The sequence below is a fragment of the Chaetodon auriga genome, chromosome 19 (assembly GCF_051107435.1).
Source record: "Chaetodon auriga isolate fChaAug3 chromosome 19, fChaAug3.hap1, whole genome shotgun sequence".
NCBI classification, from domain to species: domain Eukaryota; kingdom Metazoa; phylum Chordata; class Actinopteri; order Chaetodontiformes; family Chaetodontidae; genus Chaetodon; species Chaetodon auriga.
Genome location: NC_135092.1, coordinates 11135968 through 11159809, shown reverse-complemented (window position 1 = coordinate 11159809; position 23842 = coordinate 11135968). Strand labels below are relative to the sequence as shown.

The following is a 23842-nucleotide window of genomic DNA, read 5'->3' as shown; positions in this document are numbered from 1 at the left end:
AGTGCTCACCTGTGAATGGTGTTTGATGTCATTGGCTCGCCTGTCTTTCTGTCCCTCCACTAGGTGGCAGAGTATCCTATGAAGCGCTGCATAGAGGCCGGATTGTGGACAAACGTAGGAAGGTGGACAAAGGATGACGCTACAGAAACGGACGATATTCGCATGATGGAGACCTCGTAGGGATTGTAGGATCGGCCCCTGCTCTTCTTCCATCTCCATTGTTTCCCCATGTAGAAACATCCTGAGGTTTAAGCCCCCTGTGCTCAGCAGACCAGGCTAAAAAACACCAGTGCGGAGGGGCAATAAACAGAGAGATGATCAATCCTTTGCGCTGCGATTTTCAGTGGATAACCTGCAGGAAATAATGTTTCGCTGATGTTTCTCAGTGCTGATGATATTATGCTACTGTGCTTGGCCTCTGGCGAGTTGGTTCCTGCAGTGTCTCTCGCCAGCTAAATGCATGTGTTGTGCCATGACCCTGGTTTTGCAGATGGAGTTTCATGCTTCAAGCTGGTGAATCTGACAAATTGAAAATTAAATCCAGACAACACAAAGAATACTAAACCAATAACGTCTATGGGCAAAAGTCAGCAAATCAATCATGTCAAGTATGAGAGAAGCATGACTGACAGATCAATGGTGGTCATTTTATATACAGAGTGTTAACTCATAGTCTGCTGTGCACTGCTTGACATTAATTAAGGTGTCTTGAAAAAGTGTCTTGATGTAAAATTTTAAACTACCTGATCATGGATCTACAGGTTCAGTATACAGTAACTACTAGGGCTGTACCAAATAGTTCAAGGCTTCGAGGATTCCTTCATAAGGCTGACGTTTGAATTCTAAATCAACATTTGAATGCAGCAGGTTTTTGTTTGTTTGTTTGTTTTTGTTTGCATGTCTATTTGTTGTTTTTAAACAGTCTGAGCTCGTTCCCAGGTCGTCAAATGCCTACATTTGTCTCGGCCCCTCTGTGGGTCATACAGACCAGAGCCAAAGGCCCTGATACAGACTCACAGCAGGCACCCGGCTTTGAACTATCTCCAGTGTAAACCCATGCACGGCAATTTCCTCAATGGATCTTTTCTTAAATCTAACCAATTGGTTTTGGTGCCTCAACATAACCAAACTGTGACCGTTTCAAAACGTTAACCACATGTTAGAAAGGCTTTCTGACAAAGCGTGGTCAGTATTTGACAACCTGGGATGACATTTAAAGCATATTTCTGCACAGTTGAAGATAATAATTGGGCTACTCTAATTGTTTCCAGCTCATGTGATCCAGTTTCTGATAACTCCAGAGGATTGTAAAGTCCAAAAGTCAAAATATACTGGGGAAAAAAATGATGTAATCATCTAGAAAATTCACATGTTTTTTTAATCTAACAAAATATTCTGCTTCAATCAATATTCATTTTCACTGCTGTCACAAACAGTTTTTAAGATGGTATTAAGATGGTCTAGCAGCAATAAGCCTACAGCTCAGTTATTATTTCATCAATACCTTATGCCTTTTTTGGATTAGCCTACAGCCTGCATGCATTTATGTTGGCGAAACTGCTGAGCTGATTTAATAAAAGAAGACTCATTCAGTCACACGAATCACTTTATTCAAACTGAGGATTTTGTTATCTCATTGGAAAACCTCAGAAGCTTCAAATGGAAAATACATTTCATTCGGTACAGCCAGAGTAACTACTGTGAGAGAGAGAAGGTTATTGCTCATTCTGCTGAATCATTTGATTTCAGTCATGAGGGGGAAAAAACTGCATATGATTTGGTGCTTCTGAGTGTGTTTTGAACACAGTTCACCTGAAAGCAGGGCTGTGGTGGTAATGGCATAATGTTTGAATCTGTAGCAAATACAAAGAGCAGAAGCACTCCAGTTGAGGTTACTTGGATTTGTGTTTTTCACCCACGTTTGTCAGGCTGGATTAAAAGGTCTTGTGTTGCATTCACCCTGCAACCCTTGGCTCTCAGACTAACACCTGATCTGCATATGAGGAATCCCACAGGTCTCTTGTAGGCTCATTATCAGGAGAGGATGCATGCAGTATGTGTGGGTGGCTAGTCTGTTAGCTGATTCACAGTTGTCTGCAAAGAGCAGATAAAATAGACGTTCCATGATGGCAGTTTATGGTACAAATGTTTTAACTTTTACACAGCTTTTGTCATGTATTACTGACTGATAGGCCATCAAAAGTGGCTCTTCTTTCTGCTCCAAGTATAACAAGATTAACAAGTCAATAAAAATGATCGGTTATCTTACAACACTGCTTTTACAAACGCAGAATAGGAACTTACATCTTTGACATTTGGTGTCATTTAGGCAGAGTGGGTTTGACTAAGTGTTGTGACCATGTCTACAAAGTGGTTTTCTAAAAAAGTATTCCTGGTGTTGTCTGGAGGGGCTTACAGGAGCAAGTATGCCAGTGATCAGGCTACCTCCTTCACATCTGCCATTAATGTGTCTTTGACGTTCAGATTTTTTCTAATATTTAATGCTGCCTTTAAATGGGGTTATGTTTACTCTGCTCACAAGATGAGTCCGTATGAACACCCCCCTCTGGTCATATTCACAACCTCGTAAATGGAACTTTTCTGAAAGCTCTGACTTAATGAGTTTTGACTTTGAAAATGCTCATTTTCCCAGTGGCCTCCTCTTTTCTCTGTCATTATGCTTTGCATTTCCTACATGGCTCGCTTGCTAAATTGTTAGCCACAGTGGCTTCTAGACACCAACACACAACTTCCCACGAGCTAGTCAGTTCCATTTGAAGGCAGCATAAGTCTGCAGACAAGCATGTATAAACTCACCCAATATACATAATGCCTGCAGTCACACCACAAAATCACTGTAAAATTGACTGAATTTCCACATAGAACAGACTAACTGCTGTGCGGTAGAGCTACAACCAGTAGTCTGTTATACAATACATCAATTGAAAGAAGATTAACTATTTTGATAATCGACTATTCATTCCAGTCATTTTCCAAGCAAAAATCTCAAACATTTGCTGGTTCCAGCTTCTTAAATGTAATGATTTGCTGCTTTTCTTTGTCATTTGTAATAGTACACGAAGAGTTTTGGGGTTTTGGATTGTTGGTTGGACAAGAAAAACAAGATGTCACTGTCAATGCAAACATGTTTTAGAAAGAGTCAAGAAAGAGTCAAACCAATTTTATGAGGATATTTACAAAATTTGAACTGATATTTTAATTATCCATATCTGGGTATTATCTGGGTGTAAGAGGCCTGGTAATGTAAGGTGTGAAGATGGTACAACGTACGTCTCTGTACTTGCTTATTATTCCCTTGGAACATATTTTACCATGCTGACAGTGTGCAAACCAGGTCATCTTTCAGTACATACGTACGTTTTACTGGGCCTGCATGGCCCAGTTTCCCCATACAAGTGCTCTGTGCAGACTGTGGTCAGTCAGTTGGTTTAAGTCCACAATTCTGGGATTTAAACCTGAGGAATGGTTTGGAGGAGGGGGTGGAAACAAAGGGCTGAGCTCTCTGCAAAGACTTTGACTGTATATTTGTATGCAGTAATGAACTCTCTGTATCTGAATGTGTCCTGCACTTAATATTTCTCTTCTCAAAATGGAAACAGTTTTTAAAAAAAGAGGCTGGGATGGAGTAATTTAAGCACTTGACTGTTTTTTATTCTCTCCAGTAATCAGCATTTTTTATTTCACAAGCAGGCTTTAGCTGAGCTTGTATGTTGAATGGAGTGGCATTTTGCTTTGTTTTACTTTTGTTTTCTGTTGTTTGCTGTTTTTTTTGTCACATTTTTTTTTTTGCATTCAAGGGTTGTGCCAGATTTATTAGGCTTCCAATTTAACTTACAAGACAGTGAAAATCTGCTGAGCAACGCAATCAGTAAGACTTAAACTGCAGACTGCAGACTGTGGAATTTAAGATACCATATGAATGAAGTACAATACTGTATATGTGTTTATGGCTTAAAGCTACTCTGATGTGTGATGTATTGTTGAGTCTGCAGAGCACCTTGTGTCATCTCTATCCACTATTTCACAGATTTACGTCTACAGAACTTCACACATGTATCATAAATACTGTAAACATAAACAGAGGTATTGTTAGCAGTGATGCTAACACAATGTGCTGTAGTGGTCTTAAATGTTTTTTTGTTTTTTGTTTTTTTTTGTCCACAGTAACTAATCAACTATGCAAAACAACTGTATGGCTTAAGCTGTTGTACCTGTGGCCAGTGTCCATGGTGTCTTAACTTCCTAAATTATCGAAAGATTATCACTAAACTGCCGAGTGTAAGAATGAGAGACTTCATATATGAATGTCTTTTGCTCTGAGCTTTAGGGACATATGAATTAGCTACGTGTCATTCACTGTAGGCTAATGTAAGATTTGGCTGCTGTTAGAAACTCAAATGTAAAACCGTGTGTTAAATATTTGTATATTTGCAGTAATTATACAAAGGGCCCCTGTTGACATTTAAAATTGAGGAGCCTAAAATGCGCCTTCGTTAAATCCTTACAGGGTGAATAGCAAGTGTTTGGGACTAGCTTAATTAGCATGAAAGCACATTTTAAATAAATTATTCAAAGTCATATGTGGCTCCAGAGGGAGCTGCGTTAAGTCTGCTAAATTAATATAATGTTCATTTTATACGTTTACTTCAGTGACAACACGTTTAAAAAATAAAAAACAGACAGAAGTTAGCTTACCTCTGTAGCCTCGTCCATCCTCATCTGGCTGCATTAGCCGCTACTAGCATAACGCAATTCCCCGAATTCTCGGTGGTTGTGTTGCATTGTGGGTAATCTTGGTGCCAGGTTTGCGTGGAATAAAAAAGACAATATCTCTGTTTCTGCGGCATGGATTTTGATACTTCTATTTTTTGTTTTTGTAACTGTCCATCATGAGTCTAACTGTGATATAGGAGCACAATGCTGAATCGGTCCAGTACTGTTTTAGCTGTCTGTTTTAGGGACAGGTGTGTTAACTGTCAAAATCCGTCAAATGGGTTGTTTGCGCATGACATCACGTCACTCTTTTGTTTTGGCGCGAAATGCAGATGGAGGGCCATAACGTAAATGTCATCATTCAGCACTGCGGCAGTGAACATTTGTTGCACGGTTGATCCACAGGATCGCACCCTTGCAAAAACAAAACGACAGTCATGCCAGAGCACTTTGGTACCGAGGTCGTGGACCTGACTGCTAACAACAAAGTTGCATACCTCCATACTTTTGTCTGCTTTCATGTTTTCTAGAGTTGAGTGAGGGGCGGGGCTTGCGGACAGGCAAGCCAGGCAGTTGCTTGGAGCCCCCGGCCACTAGGGGAGCCCTGACCACTTATTTACAACAACGATCATTGATAGGCCTGGGCTTTCAGGGACCTCTGTTGGTCCCTGGACCTCACTTTGAGAACCACTAAGCTGTTTTTTCAGTATTCATCTCAAATGTCTCAGAAATTGTGCATTTATGTGTGCAAAAAACAAATGTTTGCGGTGTGCACCGGTGAGGTGGGGGCCCCAGGGATTTCTTGCTTGGAACCCCAAGACACCCTAACAACACCACTGGTTATATCTGCTGCGTCTGTAGCAGCAAATCTTTCAGTTCAGTTGAGAAATCGCTGTCTGTACCTTTCTCTCATAATTTCATCTGAACTAGCACAGTAAGAACTCTCCATCTCATCCATTGCAGTTTTCCCTTCCGGCCCTCCGTCTGAATTTAACGTCACATGACTGCAAACAACCTATTAAAACAATGACAGGGAAGCTGTCCAGTTGTGTTATTCTGGTGTAACGCTATAATAACATACTAAATACATTAACTAGTATCAGAAGTTTATTGTGGTTCTTAATAAATACTCTTATAATGACACAGTTGTAAGTTGTCTTTGAAGAGGAGATGTGCTTTTTAAATATTCAAGTGTTTATGCACAGCACAGTTCAGGAAACATTCACTGCATAAATCTACAGTACACTGTGAGGCAGGTTAGCATCTCTGTGGCTTTTAACGTGGTGAAACATCCTTAAGACAAAGTGCAAAGACACAGAACTGTAGATCAACCTTGAATGTTGTGATGTCTTCGAACATGATAAACTGCTTTAAATGTTTTAAGTTAATACATTTTTCAATAAGGTTTTCAGTTGTCAAGTCACACTGAAATGCAAATATACATTTGTAGATGAGGAATGCCTGCTTAAAATGGAAACTGGTGTATTTCAAAAGGCAACACTATTAAGACTTGAGGTGGTTGAAAGAAGCTGTTACACACTGATGGCTTAATTAAAGATGAAAAATCTTCAATATAATTAGTGTTGTGAGTTTATACATTATTCACTCTGTGGTCTGCATTCATAGAAAGTATTCAAACTACATTCAGAGAGCTACCTGTTACATTTTCAAAAGCAACAAGAGGCACTTATTTGTAAAAGTGATTGTACAATAATAAACATGGCACAATTCCCTTTCGGGCCATTACCCACTGCATAAGAAACAGTTCAAGGCCATATTGGGACTGTTATGCTGAGGCTAAAAGCCTATGCAATATTGCTTTCAAAGGATGCCTTACTAAAAGAAGTTTCTTATTTAGCTCTTGTGTGTGCCCATTCTTTTCAGGGTTGCTGCCATCAGCTAACAAGAAGTCATGATTGCAATTAGAAAACCTAAAAGTTAAAAATGTATACATAACTCCACTCATTAAAGTTGTTTGCATTCACCAGAGAAGACATGCCATAGCAACTGTTCCCATCTTTGTACAGTATTATCTTGATATTGTACTGTAAAAGATTGTGATATTCACTTCAGTGATGTCTCCTGGCTTTATAAAGGCACATTATGGAATGAAGAGACAATCTTTTTAAACTATAGCCAATACTATTTGAAGGATTTTACGTGCACATTCTGAGTTTCCCAAACTAGTTTCAGCAACATTGTGGAAACACTGCAATAGCAGCGCAATAAATACTTCAAAAGTGGAGTTTTTTTTCCCCAAAACATCTGCAATCTTACTAAAGATTCCTGATACAGACTGTATGAGCACCTGACCGATCAAAGCGCACAGCGTGGTTTCTCCTGATGAACCTGGATTCTTCTTGTGCCCTTCTGTTCTGGCTTTCTATGCGGCTCCCTGGCTGACAGAGGACAGTTTTTTGTGGAGGAACACCTCAACATGTGGCCAGATCTTGTTGGTTTCTGTCCCAGAGAAGGTCTGCAGGACACCTTTACTCCTAGAAGGACGAAGAAACACAGAAATCAGCTTTTAATGCAGGTCATAGAGCTTCGAGCATTGCCTTTAAGCATTGTGCACAGCAAGCAAAACATGTTCAGAAGCAGTCAAATATTTGTTCATCCTTTAAGATGAACACTCTCTATTATTCTCAGTCTGTATTTTCATGTACTTGCTTGAAATGATGAATAGCCTCCCAAACACTATGGTAAAAATTAAGTGGGACGCTAGCTAAGCATATCCCTGTGGTCTGAGGGAAAAGAGAGGAATACGTTTTCCTGGCTAATTAGTCCAGAAATAGCAATTATGATGCATGCACATTCAAGCTGGGTGCACAGCCTCGCAAGTCTAGTATTTGTACTTTTCTAGTCTGGGTTTTATTGATTCTGGTAAAACTTTAATATTTATGTATTCATTTAACTCCTGTAATGAAGGGAAAATGGGTCTTTGCACTCATTGGCTCGTGCTCTTGGAATGTGGTTCTTGAGCACGAAAGCAGCCATGAGGAATGTGAAAGGAGGACAAGGGCCAAGGTCAAGGTTCAGTAGGATTTGGTTGCAGCCTTTCAGCCACATTATGGCATTTATGTGGAGAACACTTATTACACTGCTTTCCTCTTTCAGTTCTCTGTGCAGAGATGCAAAATAGGTTACTTCAAAAAGCAAAGCCCGGATGTCATCAATACACAATCCTACCTGTAGTACTCTAAGACGGGCTCTGTTTGGTTTTCATAGGCCTTCAGTCTCCGTGTGACCGTCTCTGGTGTGTCATCTTCCCTCTGGACCAGAGGCTCTCCTGACACATCATCGAAACCCTGGAGAAAACACATCGGCAAATGTTGCTGGTGGCTTAATTACTTAAAAACCGCACCAGTGCAACATGCTGTAATTTTCTCTTTAAATGTTTTCTGGAAGCTGCAAATGAATGGTTTTGTTCACTGTTTTCATACCAGCTAAATAAACAAACAAAAAAAAATCATATTTGAGACACTGTAACTTGGAGCCATTGTACTAGTCCACAAGCATAGTATTTGTCCAGCCCACACCCACACACAGCACAAAGACTGGAATGTAAACCCTGCTCTAGAAACACAGTGTTGTCTCTTTAAAGTCAGTCAAGCAAGACAACAGAAAAGCAAGGAAGGGGCCTGTTTCAAAGCAGACATCCCGACTCATCATCGTTGGAAAAGCACAGGTGTTACTAATAACATTATCGATGGCTTTGTTCTATGCAAGTGTCCCAGTAAGTCATGACAGAGAAAGCAGGCACAATAACAGGACCATGAACCTGCTACTTGGATTCAGCCATAATTCATTTTATTCACACCTGAGCTTTTGTGGCATGTTAAAATGTCATGAAAAAGGTCTAAATCTCACTTAGCTTGTAGCAAAGTGGATTACTGTCCACTACAACACTTTGTTTTTGTGAGCTGAAAAGCATTTTGTTTACATTGAGGGTGTGTGTGTGTGTGTGTGTGTGTGCGTGTGTGTGTGTGTGTGTGTGTGTGCGCGTGCGTGCGTGTGTCTGTGTGTTCTGAGGCCTGCAAAACACTGCCAGCTCTAGAACCACACCGCTAGCATGGGTGGAAATTCAGCAGCAGGTGCATTGAACTGGCTTTATCAGGAAGACTTGAAGGAAAAATGAAGGTTTACATGTCCAAATATCTCGACACTATCTAAAGACAGTCCAAACAGAAACATGCACCACACAGATTAGGGGTAATAACAATGGTGTGAGGTGCATTCACGATATAGCCCTTAGCTCTAAACATTAACAATAACACTGATCAACTACATCCTTTCCTTGTGAGCCTATCAGTCTATCAGGGAACAGCATGAATATGGTGTCACAAAATCTGCATGAAATTAATGATTCACATGGAGCAAGACTCCTGTGGTAGATTTGCAACCACTCATTGAATTCATGCCTCAAACAATTCAAGTTGTTCTGTAAGTGAAAGATGATGCACCTAATGCAATGACCTCTGAGCGTGTTCATGTCGGTTGCTTTAAGAACTTGAAGAAAGAAGAAATGCTGGCATTTTTAAGCCCTTTACTTGCTTGTGTCACACTGGACAATAGGACTGTGAAGAATATACTGAGGCCAATGATTAACTACAAATGTGTTGCTCCGCCAGACTGTGCAGGAAATATAGCAGAACGTCCTGCAAATCACTGCAGCACAGAGAACACGTGACCGCGGGTACGTTAGCTGTGAGTCATCCATCAGTTAGACAGAAACAGGAGCTCAAAACCTTGTCAGTGTGCACAGCCGAGCCACAATGTCTATCTAAATGAGTATCTGCAAATGCAGTATCTTCCATATTCTTGCTATATTACATATAATACTTACTGACATACCAATCAATTGAGCCAATCAAGGGAGATCCTGGACAATTTCCTATTCCCGCTGTAATTTCCTTTTAATTAGCTATATTCTAATCAGTGTAAAAATAAATGTTGAAAGGTTGAAAGCAGTATGTGAAAGGACAAAAAGCTGTTGCCTACAATTATCAGAACGCTCTGTAGTCTCTGTAGTCATGGAAACAGATGCAACATGCACAAAAGACAGTGACAGTAAAACCTGATGCATAATTAAATAATGGATGCCAAGTGGATAACGTGAAAATGATGAGCCTCTTCTTGCTCATTTATGTTACTTTGTGATCCTCCCACTCTTTTCATCGCTCTTTAAAAACAAGTTTGTGAGTTCGCTGTAGTTAAAACAAGTTCCTACTAAAGCTGCACTACTAGCTGCCAGTTGCCCTGCTTACAGGTGTGTAATTGCACTGGATGAGAGAAAAGGTCCCACTTGGATTTTCACAGCTAACAAGTGGCCTGTTCTGTTATCTTCCAGACTATCCCAGTTTTGCAGCCAGTTTTTTATGTCCCTCTTTCCCATTTTCTCTGTTTACGCTGCAGGCTTATAGCATCCTCATTAGCATGTTGTGTCTCTTGTTATATAATACTGCCTTTTGACGCTCATATTTTCATATTTAGAAAAACCTGAAACAATTCACTAACCTCAAATAGACAGTGTGCTTTATTTGTGCAGTACTGGGTCAACTTAAAGGACCAGTGTGGAAGATTTAGGGGGATCGATTGGCAGAATGTGGCAGAAGCTGAAAATAATATTCATAATGATGTTTCACTAGTGTATAATCACCTGAAACTGAGAATCGTCTTTTCTGTACTTTAGAATGAGCTCTTTATATCTACAGTCAGGGCAGGTCCTCGTCTACAGAGTCCGCCATGTTGCACCGCCATGTTTCTATAGTAGCCAAGAACAGACAAACCAAACACCGGCCCTAGAGAGCGCTTTTCGTGTTTTCTGCGAGATTTGCAGCCACCGTAGATTCTCTCGCACACTTCGAACAGAAGCGGGTATTTGGTTTGTTGCACTCTGCAACCTCACCACTAGATGTCACTAAATCCAACACACTGGTCCTTTAAAGCCCACAGGTCATTTCTGTTTGAAAAGACACCGGCTGTCGGTGCAGTTTCTGGACTGACAGTCTCTAGAAAGCAGAAACTGAAACAGTGAAGGAGTAACAGGTAAGAGAGAACTTACAGGGACTTTAGGCGGATTGAAATCTGTGTTGTAAACTCTGCCACTGGGAAGGTGAGTCCAGCGAGAGGTCAGCCTCTGTTTTATGGTCTGGAAAGGTACATTGAGGTTGATGACTGTGTCCACATTGTAAGCATCATCCAGAGCCTCTGCTTGGGAAACTGTTCGAGGGAAACCTGGTAGGGAGACAGATGAAAGCAAGGCAAAAGGTAGAGGGAAGAAAGAAGGGGTGGTAAGTAAGTATACCAGGCATAAGCACAAAGAGGTCAATGAAAACATTCCCCTGAGAGCACACAACTTAACTGTAGATACATTTAAAAGATCAATGAATTATCTCACAGTTGTTTTAAGCTCTATAACGAATGATGCAGATGATACGTTTTCACCAGCGAACCTTTCCCATCAGAAAGGAGTGGTGATTTAAAGTTACCATCGAGCAGCCAGCTGTCCAGTCCTCTCAGGTCATTCAGGATGAGACGAGACATGACGTCATCAGGCACCAGCTGACCCTGATCAATACAGGACTTCGTCAACAGACCCAGTTCTGACACACACACACACAGAAAAACAAAGACACAGAGAGAGGATGCTGTTCATACTCATTAAAAACTAATATTTTTTCGTAAAAGCATTTTTGAATTTTGACTTCATAAAGGCTGCTCTCATCACCACATGAACAATTAGCTGTGCTTGTTTGCCAAAACAACCTGATTCATGTTCTCCCAAAAAACTTCTGGATGTTTATAACCACTTCGACCCTGCCAGCGTACGTAATGGCGCTCTTACTTTAAAGACACTCTGTGTATCCAAGCATTGTTCAACACCACTCAACTGTATTTTAGATGTGAAAAAAGACAGAGAAATGATGCACAGATCTTCGAGCATATTTCCATTTGAGATATCAGTGCGTTTTTGCACTGTGGGGTTGAATATCTACCTCAGTATAATCATATACTGTGGCTACAATCAAACAGAGGAATATGTCTGCACTGTAACACAATGTGAGACTTTTTTTAAAAAGGTTCAGGGGTTAAGGAATGATAGTGTTTTTACCCCTATCCCTTCCACTTTAACTGGTCAGAGCGCAGCTGAAGACAGGAATTTCCTGGCACGCCTTGTAAAAATGACCTGACTGTGCTAATATACTAGAGCAAAGGGTGAGATTGACTGTAAAACCAGAGGCTGCATATAGGAACTAGGATTTTGCACAGACAGGATGTTATTCTGTTGGTCTGACACACATCAACAAATGTTTCCTTTTGCGTTTAGAACATGATAAATCTAAAAACTGCACACTAATGGTCTTTGGGCCTGTAAAATGAGGTTTTTGAGAAAGGAGATGTTTTGTTGTGTGGCTACCAGTTTAGCAAGGCAAGTTTTGGCAAAGTGACAACTCTGGAGGATTTGCCTACTGGTCAGTGGTGGAATTTACTCAAATACTGCACTTTAGTACAAATTTAAGGTACTTGTACTTGACTATTTTCCTTTTATGGCAATTTATACTTACTACTCCACTACATTTCTGTGACAGTTTTAGTTAAAGTAACTTTACAAATTAAGACTTCTACACACAAGCTGAAGAGTTTGTAACAACCCAACTACAAAGTCAACCAACTGTAACAGTAAACTCGAGCTTTTATTTTAATGCAAGAGTAATAATAATGTAATGACATAACATGTAATAGTACATCGGATACAGGTGACATTTTTCTGCTTTGAGTAATTTTTACTTTAAAGACTTTTAAGTACATTTTCCTGATAATACTTTCACTTGAGTAACATTTTCACTGCAGGACTTTAACGAACAGAACATTTTTACAGTGTAGTATTAGTACTTTTTTTAAGCAAACAATCTAAATACTTCCTTCACAACTGCTTCTTGTGAGATGTATTAGGTTAATATATTTTGTGAATTTATATGGTCACAGCTTACTAATCTTCAGTATGACTAATGAGAGGGTTAGTGAGGCAGTCTCAGGAAGTGGAAGGTCACTGGTTCACATCCAAGGTCTGTTTGGGAAAACGGGGAAAAAATCTGCTTTGACTGCCAGCTGCTCCACCGGAGCTGCTCGGCTGCCACCAGCACATGCATTTAGTTAAACTGAGGGGCCTGAAAATGTTTGCATGTGTGCAGTCTGAAAGTACAACAGGGTGTGATGAGACATGCACGTGTGCATAAATAAAGGTTTGATTGGAGACTCTAAACCTGACTTTAACATTGCATTACTGCCATTAAAATCTCCAACTAGTAGTTCCACTGCAGCTGTAAAAGTAGCCTTGCAGCAGCCTTCCTTATCTTCACACCATGTCTTTATCTTTACTCAAGGTGATACTCAGGAACAATGGCCTCCTTCCAAAGTTCAGGTAATTGAGTTGAGATCAAGTGTTTCCAGTATAAACATAAAGCAACAGGCTTTATAACCCTGCTAACCAGTTTGACCTTGGTTTAGGGGAACATAGCCAATCCCACTCCAGCCTGGGCAGAATGTGAGAGCAAGATAAGAGATCAAACTGGTGAAGGAGTGCAGCTCTTCTCACGGTTCCACGTTATTTTTCACACTCCAGCGTGACTTCCCTCTGCAGTTTTGTCGTTTCTGTGTAATAATCTGCTTATGTTTTGAACATAATAACAGCTTGTGTGTGGATTGTTTTCTAACACCCTCCAAAAAAAACACCAAAAAAAAAACCAACCCACCCATAACCTCCCTGAAGTGTCTTTTGTTCAACAGGTAACACGCACACCTGAAATGATCTTATGTTGCAGCTTCTTGACTTCTAAAAACCATGTTGAGCTTTGAGGTCACATCTATTCTTTCCTATTATTATTGTATTTTTTTGAAATAGGACACCAGTGTCTTACCAGTTTTGGCGTTGATGTTCGCTCTCAAAATGTCCCCACTAGAAATGTGCTTCAGTCCAAAAGTTTTGGTTATGCGCGCAGACACCGTTCCTTTCCCCGACCCCGGAGGTCCCATAATGACTGCACGGAAAATCTTATGAAGTGCCATCTCTGGATGTTTATTTAATAAAACTGACTTCTTAGAAACACCGCGACCGTGTACTTCCCATGAAACCCCTCTGTGGATGCGCCGGCGCGGTTGGATCGGAGCAGGTATACTTTCTTTTCCAAGAAGTGCGCAACGTAGCCAAGCGTGGGCGCGTCTTCCGCAGCCAGTCTCGACGATCACTGGACCTTGGCGTTTATTTCCCCTGAGGGCTGCCGACACAGAGGGAAGAGGAGGAGGTACAGGAGAAAGAGGAAGATGATGAGATGCGCGACCAGCACAGTGCCAGCGGGGACAGATGACGACGCAGCTAAACGACGCAGCTTCTTTTGTGCCGCGTTAACTTGGTCGCCGGTGTCACCGTTTACAGTTTACTGGAGATGTATTTATTGTATAACACGGTTATGTAATTGGTCTACAGGCGCACAAAAGCTTGGCAAGGTTGCGGTGATTAATCCCTTCCGAGCCTCGATCCCCTCAGCAGAGAGACCTGCAGATAGGCAGCCAGGCTGGACTCAGCAACCAATCTGCTCTCTTATATTCACTTTCTGAAATATTGTTGATAAGTCTGGCTGTTTTAGAGGAGTTAACTAATGTTTGCAGACATTACTGATCTAAATAACACTCACATGTCCCAGGAAACAATAACATTTGGGTTTCATCATTGTGTCAGTCTGTGTATTAAAATTTTATTTTATTTCAGTTCAATTAGCTTTACTTTCTACCTAAATCCATATTAAAGAGATATTCCCTACACACATTGATCGCAATAGATTTGAAATTGATTGATCAGTTTTGTCCCTTTAAGACGTAAAGATATTATGTAGCCACGCCCGCACTGTTTAATGAATGGCGGTCTCGCGCCATCTAGTGTGAAACTGTAGCAATGCCCCCTCGAAAAAAGCATTTTTGACCCTCCCAGGTTGCCCTATCTTTTCCTCCCACCAACGTCTTCCTGGACAAACACACGTGGATTTCCACTGACGCCAGACAGAAACAACAATAACATGGCAAGTCATGGGCTCGACTACGACGGCTGCAATTTCTTCAGACAGCGGCTGGTTTTATCCACACTCAGCGGGAAGCGTGTTAAAATTAAGAACATAAGGTCTAAAGATGACGACCCGGGGCTGCGCGGTGAGTTGCAGCTTCTGCCTGCATGTGGCGTCGCAGTTAGCTCGGCAGCTAACGAGCTAGCTGTTACGCAGTTGGGAGTGTGGCGTATCGCTGGGCGTAGGAGGTGGAGAAGCGATGGGACAGTAGTGTAAATGCGAGATAAATGCAGTTTTAATTCACTGTACAAAGTTGTGTAGCTGTTTTGCTTTTGTAGAGCAGTAAACCAGAGCTTCACTGAGCTCTGCATCATATTATTGAGTGACTTACTTTGGCATGTGAGTGAGGATTAGAAGAAGTTCCCAGTGTGGATGGAAGAACACTTAAATCTACTTGTTTGACTCCATATGTTGTGGTAATATAAAAAGAAGCCATTTTTTAGCCCTGACCTACTTGCTGACATCAAAAAGTTCAGGTATACTCGGATTTATTTTAAGAAAACATGGCTTTAATCCACTGATTCACCTTTTGGGAGATGTTTGGTTTCTCTAACTGCGTGTTGTCTTCTCTAGATTTTGAGGCCAGTTTCATCAGACTGCTCGACAAAGTGACCAATGGCTCCAGAATAGAGATTAACCAAACAGGTGAGTGTTATAATTGGGATACGACTGTAGTATTACCTTTGTCCCAGACTGTGGTTTATCTAATTACTGTTTACTGTTCGAGGATAACAACCTGTCCAACTTCAGCATTGCTCAACACCAACAGATGGACACCCTGAATGTGAATAATGGGATTTTACCTGAAGTTATTTAGTCTTATAATTATTTTGGACGCCATTTTTGCACTTTTTCCATGAGACACCGAGGGATAATATGACCATAGCTTTTTATTTTTTCAGCTGACTGCATGAAGAAGCAGAAAACGTGGTTATTTTCTGTCTGTTGTGGCAATTTTAGAGTTGCAGTGATCAACTATCCAATCTTTTTTTTTTGGTTTTTTTAAAGAAAGAAGTCAAAATTCTCTGATTCCAGCTGCTGAAATGTGAATGTTTTCTGTTTATTTCCCCCTCAATGACACTAAACTGAATATCTTTGGGTTGTGGACAAAACAAGACATTTTAGGACGCCTTCTTCGGCTGTGGGAAACACCGATTGACATTTTCAACATTTTCTAACATTGCATCGAGAAAATAATCAGCAGATTGATCAACAATAGGAATAATTGTTAGTTGCAGCGCTATGCACATTCTTCCATTTTAGTCCAGTGCTTCATTAAGCAAGACCATCCACTACGTTATGGGCTGACTGACTGTCCTCATGTGTCTGTCTTTACAAGGCACTGTGCTGTTCTACCAGCCGGGCTTGCTGTGTGGTGGCTCTGTAGAACATGACTGCAACACGCAGCGCTCGATTGGCTACTACCTGGAGGCCCTTCTCATGCTGGCTCCGTTCATGAAGACGTCTCTGAAGGCTACGCTGAGGGGAGTCACCAACGACCCCTCTGACCCGACGGTGAGGACGCACTGCGCATGCACCTGCTCACATTGTTTCTTCATTTTGCTTTTCTTGATTTGATTTTGACTGATCCAGTTCATGGAGCTGAAACTTTGTGTTCATTTTCTGGGTTAAATGCTCACCTCCCAAATCTAAATGGACACTGCCCCCTAGTGCGCACATCATTACTTGCAAGTATACGTCTGAGCAACAATGATGCAGGGGATTGGACATTTGACATTCGAGGTGGCGGTCGAGAGTTTTAGAGCATAGTGTAAGAGGTTGGAGTCATGTTTTTAGATCACCACATCAGTTTGGATGTTGACTCGAGAAAGTGTTGAAATATTTAGTTTGAGGTTCACGTTCTAAAAAATCTGTTTTCCTCATTGCCACCTCATTGTTTTTTTCTTTTGTTTTGTTTGTGCTCTTTGGTATGAGCTGCCCTGTTGAGTGTAAAATATCAAATAACAGACGAGAAAGCAGCAAGAAGAAGAAGCTGAGACAATGGAGAGAGGTGTTGCCATGGAAACAGTGAACAGCGTCTCTGTTTGTTGCTGTGATGAGAAATGGTCCATCATAGACCCCCATCCTGGTCTTGTTTTGCAAGATCGCTTCCACCCTGACCTCTTGAAGGACACAGAGGCACGTTTTAAGGATTTAATCACGCTGTCTCCTGCAGGTCGACCTGCTGAAGTCCACAGCCGTCCCTCTGATGAAGAAGTTTGGCATTGATGGAGAGAGCTTTGATCTCAAGGTGAGGACATAATGTGATTAGCTTGATATAAAATTAGAAATTCAAACGTGTATAACTATAGAGAAATATAAATCAAATGAAGTGCTGCTGCTTGAAAACAACTCACTGTTGCTGCCCCCTCAGGTGGTGAAGAGGGGGATGGCACCTGGTGGAGGAGGAGAGGTAGTTTTCACATGTCCCGCCTGCAAGACCATCAGACCCGTGCAGCTGACCGACCCAGGAAAGATCAAGAGGATCAGAGGAGTGGCGTATCCTTCTCAGGCTCACAGCCGTGGCCTATTTTCATCTGCAAACAAAACTGAAGTGTTAAATGCACAAAAGTGGTCAAATGAGCATTTGTATAATGGTTATTTAAAAGCTCTCAGCATTAAGTTGAAGTCATTTGTTTCTATGATGGTTGGTGATGTGTTTTCTCACATCACACAGTAAGACCACAAACTCAGGCTGTCGTATGGGTCAGCGAAGGTCCTTGACAATCTGCACCCAGATATTCGGTGCGAGTTTCTCCTCAGATGGCCAACAGGATGGTGGAATCAGCCAGGGGCGTCCTCAACCAGTTCCTTCCAGACATCTACATCTACACCGACCACATGAAGGGAGCCAACTCTGGCAAGTCAGTATCTCAACATGACTGTAATTACAGCGCCACTGAAAGATCCTGCGCACTGTTTGTCACTTGTATTCACTTCAGTCCTCAAACCTTCATGAGGTAATATTCACAAACACAAACAGCCCCAGTACAGCACAGTACTGTGGAAATATGTAAGCATACATGTATGCAGCCTGGGAAAAACACCAATCAGGGTCCCAGCAGTACTTCAACCAGCTCCCGTAACCGTAAACCAGAATAATAAGCTTACAAATGGCGAAAGATAAATCACATTAGAGGACCCTTGGGCGGTTGCTGATTAGTTATTTCCTGGGGGCCGGCACGACAGTTTAAAATGTGAAGACAGCTGTTGTCCAAAGCAGAGCAAGCTCATTCTGAGGAAGACACAAAATAACTCATGTTGGTCAATCGCAGGTCTCCAGGTTTTGGCCTGACCCTGGTGGCAGAGACACTGAACGGCTCCTTCCTCAGCGCTGAGATGTCGTCCACGCCGCAGGGGCAGGGAGACCCCGTGCTACCAGAGGACCTTGGCAGGAACTGTGCCAAACTGCTATTGGAGGAGGTATATCGGGTAGGTGCTGCAAAGACCCTCACATCGAGTTCCACCCTCACTCATGGCAGTGTCGTCGGTCGTCAAACTGTAGATCCATGGTTTCAGTCGTCTACAACAGGGGATCAGATTTATGAATCTATATTATAATCCCTCTTTTAACGATGGTTTAACAGGTTCAGGCTGAGGAGGGTATACGAGATGTTTTTCATAGTGAACACGTAGAGGCTGTCACTCCGGAATCTGGCCAACGATTTCGGTGAAAAATAGCCGTTTTAATTGAAGAAGCGAGTGCTTGATATTGATTTGCAGTAGCCTACGGTGAAAATGAACTTCATGTTTTGGCTCTGAGAGGCAGTCGACAAAATCCAACTAGTGAGGATTTGCAGGCTTTGCTACATTATTGTGCGTGGAGTACGTGCCTCAGCTGTCCTCGTGCCGCAGAGATCTTTCATCGCCGAACTGATGTGCAAAGAAACTGCCTTTCAAAATACCAAGTCTATCCTGTTTCATTTGCATAATGCAGGCAGGCACAGTTAGCTGCCCAGACTCATCACTAACAAGTCTGATGATGGTTTAAAGGTCACATCCAACACTAATTTATTATTGGAAGTTTTTGGAGGGGTATTTTTGTATCACAGTGAAACTTAATCCGTTACCCTTTTACTGTTTGGATAAAGAATGCTGTGTTATGCTAAAGTTCAAATTACTCAGAAATCAATCTCTTTTTTTGGGTTACTGTGCTGGAAAATCTCCCTTAGTCACTGCAAGTTGATACCCGGCCTGCACACAGCAGCTGGAGAGTCTGTTTACAGCCTACTGCTGGACAAATCAGAAGTCTTGGGAAATACCTGACATACGCAGAAGGGACACGTTACGATCTGGACAACAATGACATTTGCTGCCCTTGTTTACCCACATTCCCCGGTAATCACCCCAGTCTGGAATTCAACTGAGAAACTGTTGACTGTGTGGGCAGAACCGCAGTGTAGAAAGCAACTGAAGGGTATTTCCATTCAATCAAATGTTTTGATCAGGCATTTTCTCAGTTCTGTCATAACTGACTTTAAAGCCTGTTATGAGGCCATCATGTCTGCCTGTTGGGAAAATAAGCTGTGACTTGACTGTGACTGTCAGCGAGGGTGAGTGAGCATACAAAGCAAAATTTCAATATCTGAAGACTTATGTGTACTGCATGTACTGCGTTGTTGGAATTAAGTCTTTGAGGGAAATGCCAGAACGGATTCAAAATTGACTTTTTTAAGAAAAGTCACTCGAATCTGAATGATTTGAAATTGTTTCTCAGTTTATTCGTACATTTATATGTTTAGAAAATGATCGATATGGTTATTTTTTTCATAATGTTCATTCATATGCCAGTTTTGGGACCTCCAAGGCACAGTTGTGTCTCTGCAGAGGTCAAAGGTCAGTGACTTCACTCACACCAGTGTTGGTTAGGTGACGTGTCAGCTGAACAGTGTTCGTCCAAACAAGTTTGATAAATGAGGAATTCTCTCGTGGACGTTTACGGTTATGTTTGAGGCCTCAGAGTAACTCGTACAGGGTCTCATTTGTATGTTTCTGTCTCTGTCTATCTGCATAGTTTGTGTGACTTACAGTCGGACAATAACTTCGCTGTCATGAAAAAGTTACACAGAAACAAATGATTTCACATAGTCACGCAGGAAAAAGAGCCCACTTCATCAGAATATGTTCAATTAGATCCAGTGACTCTGTGACTTCAGTGTGCCTCCACATGGCTCTGCCTCTCATAGGAGCCATGTGAGTCCAGTTAGCTGGTCAGGGTAGTGCTGATTAACTCTGAAACGGGAACTTTGTTGGATGCATCCTCTTAACTCCAAGCAACAGAGAGGGTGGCTAACAGTGCTCCTTAGCAGCCTCGGAGGCTGGTGGATTAAAAACTTTTGTTCATTTTTACCTAAAGCCACAGATGCTGGTGGAGGAGGTAGATTCACCGGTTTGGAAACGTAACTGCATTTGAATAACTGCTGATTTTAATACCAAACTGTAGCAGGAGGACAGGGTGATGGCTGCGGCAGAGACTCCAGAGGAAAGTGGATGTGTGACTCTTGTGCTGGAATAGTTAATTTTTGAAAACGGGGAAAAGAAATTTGCTGGATTCACATTAAAGGGCATGGGCGCTCTGTACGTGTGCGTCTGTTTGTTTTCTGGTTAATCAGTACAGTGTTCTTGTAGTAAACCAAAGCTACTCGATGGACATTTTGTTTTTGGAGGCAACATCAACAGTGGACATGACCTGATGTAAGTGGTGCGCTCTGGAAATGTTTTTTGATGTTAAGTGATGTTGAGGTTTTTGACGTTCGAAGGGGGTTCTGTCAGATCCTGAATGTTTCCATGTTATTTCTGTGATCATATTCAGCCTGAGAGTCAAAAACTCGACCACAGCAGCGGTTATACAACGAGCGTGAAGATATTCAGGGAATTTGTTGACCCTGGTATTGATTACAAGTTGATTTTCTTTTTTTAGTGCTGCTGTTGAGAGGTCTCACTAAATCCAGAACATCTCATGTTTGGTAAGAACAGTGTCGAATTAGGTTTAAAGAAGCTGTTTGCCTGAACCAAAATACTGATTTCTCTCTTTTTTTATTTCACCCTGTTGGCATTCACTCAATTTTATGTTGCGTTGCTTTACAGATTTAAGTGAAGTAAGGCTGTAAATGCTTGGAAGTATGTTTCATTGCATCATAGAGCTTGTCTGCGTGTTTTTTTTCTCTTAGTTGAGAAAGGGGGTTGCCGTTTGCTCGAAGGATTGAAGGGACTTTTCGATGAGGCCCTGTGGCCAGTTGGCGGCTGCTGGCCTCTTGGGGGATCTTAACTGTCTCATGTTTTCTCTGGATGGCTGGGCCTGAAACTGGCTGCCAGCGGTGGTGTTAATGTGTTACATTTCTTGTGCTGAAAGGAAGCTGCATGTTGAAAAGGACATGCCAAACAAAAAGTGGAGAACTAGGACCTGTGAGCAAAGATTTAAGTTGTTTGAACGTCTGTAGCCCAGAAGAGCAGCACGAAAAGGTAAGGTGCTCAGGCGCAGTGTTGTTTCAATAATGGACTCTATCTGCTCTGCACTTTGTGGAAAATGTCTCTTCTTCTTAATGAACACTGTTGAGTTTTGACTTGAGGCAAATGGAGTAAAATGTGGAGTTAAATCTGAAAAATTCCCTCATGTGGTCCCAATAGCAGGAAGTACAGAAAACTGCTTTTTATAGAAAAGTGGACTTACTTTGGGCATCACATGGTAAAACAGAATATAGTAAACCCATCAATCCATCATGCTTCTACTCTAAGGGCCTCTTAAAATGGTGGATTTAAGTTATTATTATTTTTTTTTTAATCTCATCCACTTGTAGAGGGAATGCAGTTACAAAAAAAATCTCTGCCTCATCAACAGTTACGACAATGTCACCATAGTTTCACCACGATTTCGCTGATATGATTATGTAATTGAATCATATTCCTGCTGACAAGCTGTCACGATGCCATAATACTGCATGACTGGTCCACACGCGTACTTGGTTAGAATGGATGCGCAGTACAAGAGGCTGCCCTTGTGTAGCTGCAGTTGAGCTGAGGCTGCGGGATCTTGTGTTAGCACAAGAGAGAGAGTGGTAAAAGTCATACTATAAAGTTACACTGACAAAATCACAGAATGGGCAGCCATTTTATGGTTTGTTTAGTTTGATAAAATGCTCTTGGGTGTGTCTTCCTACAGCCTGGTGAAAAGCACATAGCTGTTGTTGAGTAATCACGAAGGCATGTGATCACCCGGAGAGAGGGTCCTCTGTCCTTGAATTCCTCTACATCGAAGAAAAAGGGTGCACCACGCAAAGGGCAAAGCATTATTCAGGGCAAATAAGAGAGATCACCGAAGAAGATAACAGCTTGGACGACATATGAATTTGTAGAAAGTGCAGTTTGTAGCCAGAGCCTGCAGCAACAAGACTCCTCCTCTGATGTCTGACCACAACAAAGCTGTAAACAACTGGTTTCATACATGTTCTGGGTGTGTCTTTACTCTGGACCAAAAGTGATGCACTTTTTTCAGTTGATCCAGGTTTGAGTTTAAGACATCATCACCCTAAATTTGTTAAAAAGAAGCACAGGCGGCTATCAGTGTTGGACCTGAGATAATCTGTCCCGTCACTAGTTCCTCTCAAACCTTTCCACCATCATGACGTGTCCTTTTTGTTGCTGAAACACGTCGCCCCTCCTCTTTATCTGTTTTAGGGTGGCTGCGTGGATTCATCCAATCAAAGCCTGGCGCTGCTCTTAATGACCCTTGGCCAACAGGACGTGTCAAAGGTTCTGCTCGGACCCCTCTCCCCATACACGTAAGCCGCTGTCATTCAGTAATAGCTCGCTGCCCCTCTGAACTTTACAAACAGGCCTTTGGCTTATTCATAAGTTGTTAAACAGATGCACTTTGTCCAAACGTAGAACGCACTGGACCTAACATGTTGTTATTCTTTGACTTGTCCAATCTTGGCAAGTGACAGTGTTCCAAAGTTCTCATCCCACTGTAGGAGCCGAAATGCTGTACAAACAAACACTGGGACTCATCCGTTTGTTATTCGTGAGCCTCATTGTTGTTTTTACCGATTGTAGCTGAAAAATACCAGGTTTAAAGCAACTACTTTGCTCCTAAATTTAATGTCCAAGTGCACCAAAATGTTGTTGCTGCACAGTAAACAAGGTGCTCCAGCAAAGCTTAAACAGTCTTCTGGTTATACAAAGGTGAGAATTACCTTACAGGCAGAGAAGTACGAGCCACAGTTACAGTATGACGACTTTGGATCACCTTTTCTTCCCTTCACATGTTTTTCACACAAGCTGCTTGATGAATGAATATATTTACAGTTCAAGATGCCTTTGAACGTCATTATTTTCTTGTAAACAAACAGTTTGAAATGTTTAAGGATTAAGTCAAGCATTGGAAGGCAAAGCTGATTTCAGGTTTGGTCGCCGTCATGAACGAGGAGCGAACTATGAACTGTCCATTTTCAGTTATCATGGTACCGGTGCTGTGTCCCTCTCAAGTACAGTACTATGATAACTGAAGATTGGCAGTGCCATCACAATACACTCCTCCTCTCGCTCAGGTAATGCTGATGCTGGTGATGATGTTTATTTTAAATAATCTTTTTTTTTTTGGTTTCCATTTATGTAAATCGCCCTCGTCTTACAAATGTTTGCCATCCTAGCCTTAAGAATTGAAGGTAACGTGCATGAAAAAATGACCTGAAGCAGACACAGGACGCTGTGTTCTCTAACTCTGTGTGTATTATTTATAGACAGCAGTATATTCCATCATATTACCAATTTCTTCCCTCTCTCCTCTGCCCATCTCTCTCACTGTCCCTCCAGGATCGAGTTCCTCAGACACATTAGAGATTTCTTCCAGATCATGTTCAAGATTGAGGTTCAGAAGCCTTCAGAAGACGAAAGGAAAGGGGGAGACAAGGTCCTCATGACCTGCGTAGGAGTCGGCTACAGCAACATAAACAAAACCCTGAAATAAAAGAACTATTTTTGTACAAATGGCA

General features: G+C 41.7%; 3 protein-coding genes across 4 annotated transcripts in view; 2 read left to right on the top strand and 1 right to left on the bottom strand.

Moving 5' to 3' along the window:
- Positions 1 to 5875, top strand: part of cdc37l1 (cell division cycle 37-like 1) — a 10876-nt gene extending 5001 nt beyond the window's left edge. The window contains exon 7 of the mRNA XM_076757898.1: positions 64 to 5875. Within this exon, the coding sequence (XP_076614013.1) occupies positions 64 to 180 (117 nt within the window). The 3' untranslated portion in view covers positions 181 to 5875. The remainder of the gene's footprint in view (positions 1 to 63) is intronic.
- On the bottom strand, positions 5826 to 14320 carry ak3 (adenylate kinase 3). Its single transcript, XM_076757902.1, has 5 exons — positions 13656 to 14320; positions 11226 to 11339; positions 10799 to 10971; positions 7924 to 8042; positions 5826 to 7229 (listed from the first exon to the last, which is right to left on the bottom strand). The coding sequence occupies exons 1-5, from the start codon at positions 13801 to 13803 to the stop codon at positions 7118 to 7120; spliced, it is 666 nt and encodes a 221-aa protein (XP_076614017.1). The 5' UTR covers positions 13804 to 14320; the 3' UTR covers positions 5826 to 7117.
- On the top strand, positions 14139 to 23842 carry rcl1 (RNA terminal phosphate cyclase-like 1). Of its 2 annotated transcripts, none has more exons than XM_076757896.1 (9): positions 14139 to 14937; positions 15426 to 15497; positions 16192 to 16367; positions 17029 to 17103; positions 17227 to 17351; positions 17591 to 17716; positions 18128 to 18284; positions 22527 to 22630; positions 23664 to 23842. In XM_076757896.1, exons 1-9 carry the CDS (start codon positions 14808 to 14810, stop codon positions 23815 to 23817), a joined length of 1119 nt encoding a protein of 372 aa, XP_076614011.1. In that variant the 5' UTR covers positions 14139 to 14807; the 3' UTR covers positions 23818 to 23842. The 2 variants fall into 2 exon arrangements, with proteins under 2 accessions (XP_076614011.1, XP_076614012.1); XM_076757897.1 differs by lacking the exon at positions 14139 to 14937 and adding an exon at positions 14991 to 15328.